This window comes from Bombus impatiens, unplaced genomic scaffold (genome assembly GCF_000188095.3).
Source record: "Bombus impatiens unplaced genomic scaffold, BIMP_2.2 scf_0442, whole genome shotgun sequence".
Taxonomy (NCBI): domain Eukaryota; kingdom Metazoa; phylum Arthropoda; class Insecta; order Hymenoptera; family Apidae; genus Bombus; species Bombus impatiens.
In genome coordinates, this window is record NT_176861.1 from 572,076 (window position 1) to 578,429 (window position 6,354).

Consider the following 6,354-nt stretch of genomic DNA (forward strand, 5'->3'; position numbering starts at 1 on the left):
TGCCGCCGGTCCAAGAAAAATACGAGCACCGGGAGCCGAGGCACCGCTTGTAACTCACCTCTGTGATCATCTTTCCCCTGGTCTTATTTCTTTCACGGTGATTGGCTTTTTTCTCCAGTTGTTGTATCACCCGCTCCCGGGTGGTTCTGTACTCGAGCGCGAACTCGGACACGATCCGGCAAAACTCATTCGGCTTCGTGTCTTGCACCCTGTGCAGCGGGATTCCCAGCCATAAGATGAATTTGTGGAATCGATTTATGATCCGCCTGTGCACGATGCCCAGCACGATTATCCTCTCCGCACAGTCCGCCAGGAAGTCTGACATTCTGCTTCGACAAACAGTATTCAGAAATCGGAGATTAATGCCATGTGTAACTTGCTGCATCGTATACAATGAAATAAGTTTTTTTATATTGATTTATGAGGCTATTGTTATTGCTATGTTTACCATATCGATAGTTTCTATGCTTCGATGAAATAGGTGCGGGATAGAAGAATTCTAATCAATATCTTGTATCGTGAAGATGCATTTGAAACGAAAAATGAATTTTAACTACATGTACATGTATCTTTGCATTTGAATAGCAGAACTCATGTTTCTAAATCATGTTGATCGAAATGAACGAAAACGCGACGTCGATAATTTTGATACGCTGAATTCGCGGATTTTCCCGTCCCATCGTTCCGACGAATCATCGTGTTCTGACAGCATTGAATATCAAGGTTCGCAAAAAGGCAATCACCGACGGTCATTTTTTTACATGAAACATTTCCATTACTCCAGTACGTTCGAGAAGACTGGAGATCAGCGTAGACGATCGCTTAAACGAGTTTCAGGCAAAAACGAATTAACCCGGCCCGACATTTAGGCCGTCCCGTTACACTTAATTAACGCAGCGGCCACGCCAACCAACGTTAACCAGACGCTTCACCGTTGAACAAAATATCACTGCGATACACAGTAGCTGAGGAAAGTACTCGGACACTTACTGCAGAATTTTTTTATCAATATAAACTTAACGATACGGTGAATTGATTTGTGTTAAAAAGCTGTAGCAATTAACTGAATTAGCAATCGGTTGATTCTATCTTCCAGTAGATATTACGTTTTTTAAAATAAATTTTTCAAATAAATTCTTATCACATCGTATAATGTTATATCGATCTGTACGAACTCTATTCCATTTCTATCAATATCTTGCCTCGCCAGCAACGCACAAGTTAATAACCTTAACTAAGGGTAAAAGAAAATGATAAAAAGAGCGAGGAAGAGCTTACCGAATATAACCGACTCCTTAGATAAGGACAAGCTCGATGGAGGGGGATGAACAGATAAAGGTTCCGAAAATCCACCACGAAGTAGAAACGGGATAAGATGAAATAAAATAAAAAAAGGGGGGAAAATAGAAGGAGGAGGAAGGTTAAAGGGGACCAGCAGGAAGCAGGAGTATGGAAGGAAGAAATACGTTTTAGGTAATTAATGGCGGTGCCATTTGGAACTGTGCCAGTTTTGCCACGAGAAAAAAAGTCTGCCGCGAATTTATCGAACATTGTACGAATCTTCGGAAACTTCAAAACTTCGTGGAACGAAGTTCCCTTCTAAAGGCCAGCGAGGAAATACGATCTCCCTAGATCGAATCGATCTCGTCTGACGACATACAATTTCGACTTTGGTACTTACTTGACTTTCATCATCGTGGAACCATCATGCTTCGCGATGAGCTTCAGGTGGTCCCAGGATGCCTTGCACTCGCTCTCTAGTTTCCCGATGTTCGCCGCGAGCTCGTCGAAGTCGATTTTCGATGCTCTTGTCACAGCGCCGATCTGAACAAGATTCATAGACTTTCCTTGGTTTCGATTTTCAAACGACACGTGTATGAATTATTCTGCATGAAATAAATATACGAACGACTCGGTGGAAAAGTGATACAAATACAATTTCTCTTAGGAAATGCGCTACATAGGAGAAAAAGTTTTAAAGAAAACGCAGGAAGACTTTTATCTTCCTTTAGTAATCGAGAACTTGCGAATAATTATATCTGGATTCACTTGCACGATAATGTGACTAATGATATTAGAAAATTGACAAAATATGATTTCTATGTAAAAGACTTTTCTTTTATAATTGTATAATTGCGCAACAAATAAGATAATTAAATAGCTTCGAATTTATGAAATTTGCTTCTATAATTAATTTTGTTTTGTCGTTAAACTCGTTAGTGCTACATAAAGGCAAAGCGTTCGTTGATGCTCGTAATTTGCAACTTGTAATTTATGGAACTTCATTAATTCTACTTCCATTGCGCAAGAGAGCCTGTAAAAATGTCTTTAATGTATCGAACCAGCCTGGTTAAACTTTTCAGCCATGTTGCGTTCGTTTTAACAGAATAAAAAAAAAAAAAAAATATCGAAGCTACACTTCCGAATACCAGTATACTCAAATTGCTTAAAATAACTTTACTTCGGTAACAACAACAAACATCAATTATAAATTATTTGCGACCGCAATTACACCGGAAATCCGAAATTCCTGGGGAGCGCTACAATTTCGCGAAACACCATTCGTAATAGTTTCCGGAGTCGAAGAAGAAGTTCGTCTGGGACACGAAGTTCCCGTTCGCGATTTCGCAAATGTAGCGCTGGTTATTCGGTTTCTAGCGAACGTGCATAGCGACGAAGCGACGAGACTAAAGTTTTATCCGGTTCCTTCGACGCGGAAGTAAGCTGCCTCTCACCTCCGAATAGAGATCCGTGGAATCCGGAAACTTCTCCATCACCATGTGGCAAAGGTGATGAAGCAGCGAGTGCTTGTGAACCGTATCCTTTACTTCAGGTACTTTGGCGAGGTATTCCAGCTGAAAGCCCTTCACCTAAAAAAGAACGAAGCGACGTTTCAGCGTTACACAACGTACGGAATATCGTTCTGGCTAACTTCTACGTTCTCGCTGGTACAGGCTTTCCACCCGACGCTTCTGGCCACTTTCGCGCGTAACGTGATTGCTGCGAAAACCCGGAATCGATGTTGACCACGCGCTTCTAACTCGACGAGGACGGCATATCCAATTCTGCCACGTCGATTCCTTCCTTTCAACTTGCCGTTACTTTTTCGTTTATACTTTGTTTTCATTTCTTTTTCTTTTTTCGTTTTTGATTCGATGGAAACGACGAGCGGATACAATTGAATGAGATTCTGGCTTGTTTAGATTCTTTGGCCAGATTCTTTTTAGCCTTTTTCCCGTTAGATTTAATTTGGTGTCAAATTGTGATTGTCCGTGAAGCGATAAAAGGGTTTCAGGTGAAATTCTAGCTTTTTATATTTTTGCGTTGAACTTTTCTTTATTATTTCCTTCGATCAAATTTCACTGCCTCTTTGTAACTACAATTTTATTGTAACAATATCGTAGAACGATCGCGATTACAGACCGAAATGTAATTAATTAATTTTAATAATTAATGGAATTTCGTATGCTGCTGGAAAATCAAATAATATCTGTAGAATATTTATGTCGAATCCCCGGGGTTGTTATCGAATAACTCGCGGTTATCCGATAATTTACGCTAGACTGATTTATTTAAATCGTAGTAAAATAGAATGACGGATCGATTTGAGAGATCTCGTTGCGAAGGTAAAGTACGAGTGCACGTTACCTGACGACTGGATGCTTGTTAGCACGATAATTAATTTACGATTTTTCGCTTCGAGAATCAAAGTGTAACTAATCAATGCGAACGTTTGTGACTTGTTTATTACAAAATCAAATGAGAATTCCAGCTCTTTGGAATGCGAATTGCTGATTGACTGTGAAATTTTTAAAAGTTCCGATGTTATTCGTCTGTAACATATTATTAAGGTAGAATCAAACAAAATTTACGAGCACGTTATTTCGTTAATTATAAATGTAAACTCTTTTCAATCGTATGAATAAGATACTCTTTGGTGTAGTTATAATACTCCTCCATGAAACGTAGATAAACAAACGTGTGAAAAATTCCGGAAGTTTTGTAGTACGTGTAGAATAAAATATACGTATAATACGATAAAAGTTCATTGACTCCTGTTATTAGGTGTAATGTTTCGTTCATATACATATTATATATACTGTTATTTCTCATCAGCTTAAAAAGTACTTTAAATTTGATTTATAATCTAGAAATTGAGGAATTCGAAGAACACAAGATTATCAGCTATTTTTATTGTTGCATATTGGTTTTCAAAAATCAGTTTAATCGTGTCGCAATATTATATGTTTTTATATTTATATTTCGTCTATCAATCTTGTATTATTTACAAATAAAATTGCAAGATATAAATTCTATTACAAAGAACAAAACCACCGCAAGTTCGTTTACATAAATGACAAGTTAGATAAGTAAAGTTCCACTGTATAATGTTCCAGCTCTGTGACTGAAAAATTAGCGAATAAATAAACTTTCATTATGGACATTAATCTGCAGCATAGCATTTGTAATTACCTACTTTCTATGAATTTGCATGCTAATATTATCGCGATTAAATTCATATTATTTGCATCACGACAATCCTAATTTCGAGCAACGAGTTTCATTTCACTCATAATTTCCCCCGTTAATTCACTGTAAAACGTGAGAGAAGGAGTCGAATTCACGTGAGAGGCAAATATCTGAGCCACGCGACAATTTCGATGATCGAGCGTGTCGTGCAAAAACACGCTCGAGAGCGGCTGATAAGAAATGATTAGTGCGCCATTCAAAGAACCACGGTTTTAATATATTCGAACGGAAGCAAACGATGACGAGTGAAAAGAAATCGTCCAAGATCGAAATAGAATCGCAAAGTGTTCGTCACGAATATTCGTGCGAATGCTCCATTTTTACATTTCATATCGTATGTCCGGCTATCCGGAACATGAAAACGGCCTCGTGTGGCTAGAAGCATCGTTTATCTACTTCAAATAATATTTTTTACCTCGTTTTTCCTTTTTTCTGTTTTTTTGTAGATATCGCAACGATATGTTTGTAGCATTCAATTTTGAAATTTATTACTTTTTATATTTGGGTGCTTCGAAGGTAGATCGATGCATTTTCATAAAATTTTGCGTACGAATTGTTTCATATGTTTGATATCTGTGATTATAATCGCTTGAAGCAAATACTTAAGGATGATTTGGCTGGATATTTATATTAATTACTTGAAATAATAATTATCAAACTGCATAAGAATCGAGTCCCTGGAATAACAGTGTTACTATTGATGACAAGAAGAAATTCTAAAGGAATTAAATGTCCACAACAGAGGTACATGAACATAACAAAGAATGCTAACTTTCATATTTCGGGTAATAACAAATAAATAATAAAATAGGAAAAACTTATGTAAACTCGTAATATCAGCACGATGTTACAAAGTACATCGACCATCATCTATAAACACTGGTGTGAAAGAACAAGATCTAAACAACTGACCAATGGTGGTCATATTGAGGAACACGGCATCTTTTTTTTTTTTTTTTAAAGATGTTTATTAAACCCAAGATACAAATTTTTAAATACCTTTTGGTGTTCACAATAAACGGTGAATTTTTGTAGTGATGTTTTAGGCAAAAGTACCGATACGCAACGGTACGACGTAGCCATGCTATAATATGTGTTTAATATGATTTTCGTGTTTAATATGATTTTTAGGTTTAAGCCGCTGGGGGAGCGGAGCTTCTATGTGATTTTGTTTTTGTTTGTTTTTTCTGTCCTGAAAACTTGGTCGCAAAACAGGACGCTTCGGTCTAAAGATAGAGAATTTTTTTTTTTTATTTAAAGATGTTTATTAAACCCAAGATACAATTTTAAATACATTTTGGTATTCACAATGAACGGTGAATTTTTGTAGTGATGGTCCAAGGAAAGTGTTTAAACCGATACTCGCCCCTTTTTCCAAATCATCGAACAACGATCACACGAAAATCATCGACGCTGATAGATATCGATTCGGCGCGAACGACTGATTCCGACTGACGGATTAAGCGGATATCATTTGGCTGGCATTCAATACCTACCTCATTTCCGTTGAGGAATATCCCGATCGAAAGGAGCGTGCTCAGAATCCCGCGGAACGTTTTATTCACTCGCAGGGTCTCCATTCCCTGCTTCAGATCCATCAAAGGGTCCGCAATTTCCTGAAGTCACAAAGGTGGTTCGCGATTATTTCTTTCGAGCCGCGAGTTCTCTGGCACGCTGGCTGGTTCGTTGTGCTCGTCTGCGGTTCCATTTTTGTGCATTCGTAAGCTTCTTGCATATTTTTTGGTCCTTTTTGTTCTTTTTACGAATGTGACATACGAGTGTTTGCGTTTTATTTTTTTCTTTTTTTTTTTTTTTTTTTTTTTT

The 6,354-nt window shown here is 37.6% G+C and overlaps 2 protein-coding genes across 6 annotated transcripts in view; one reads left to right on the plus strand and one right to left on the minus strand.

The window, feature by feature from the left end:
* LOC100740589 (FH1/FH2 domain-containing protein 3) overlaps positions 1-6,354 on the minus strand; it is a 246,234-nt gene that overhangs the window by 26,603 nt on the left and 213,277 nt on the right. For 2 of the 4 annotated variants that reach the window (XM_024368443.2, XM_012386979.3), the window contains 4 exons: positions 6,027-6,146; positions 2,736-2,870; positions 1,682-1,824; positions 59-329 (listed from right to left, as the gene is read on the minus strand). In XM_024368443.2, the coding sequence (XP_024224211.1) occupies positions 59-329; positions 1,682-1,824; positions 2,736-2,870; positions 6,027-6,146 (669 nt within the window). The remainder of the gene's footprint in view (positions 1-58; positions 330-1,681; positions 1,825-2,735; positions 2,871-6,026; positions 6,147-6,354) is intronic. The other 2 variants (XM_024368444.2, XM_024368445.2) reach the window with 1 other exon arrangement.
* The window catches only part of LOC105680914 (protein mesh-like), a 12,466-nt gene that overhangs the window by 3,855 nt on the left and 2,257 nt on the right, over positions 1-6,354 (plus strand). Inside the window, exon 6 of one of the 2 annotated variants that reach the window (XM_024368448.2) lies at positions 1,211-1,398. The exons of the other annotated variant lie outside the window; for it this stretch is intronic. The gene's annotated coding sequence lies outside the window, so the exon portion shown is untranslated. Of the gene's footprint in view, positions 1-1,210; positions 1,399-6,354 lie in introns of those variants that run through there. 2 annotated transcript variants of the gene reach the window in all.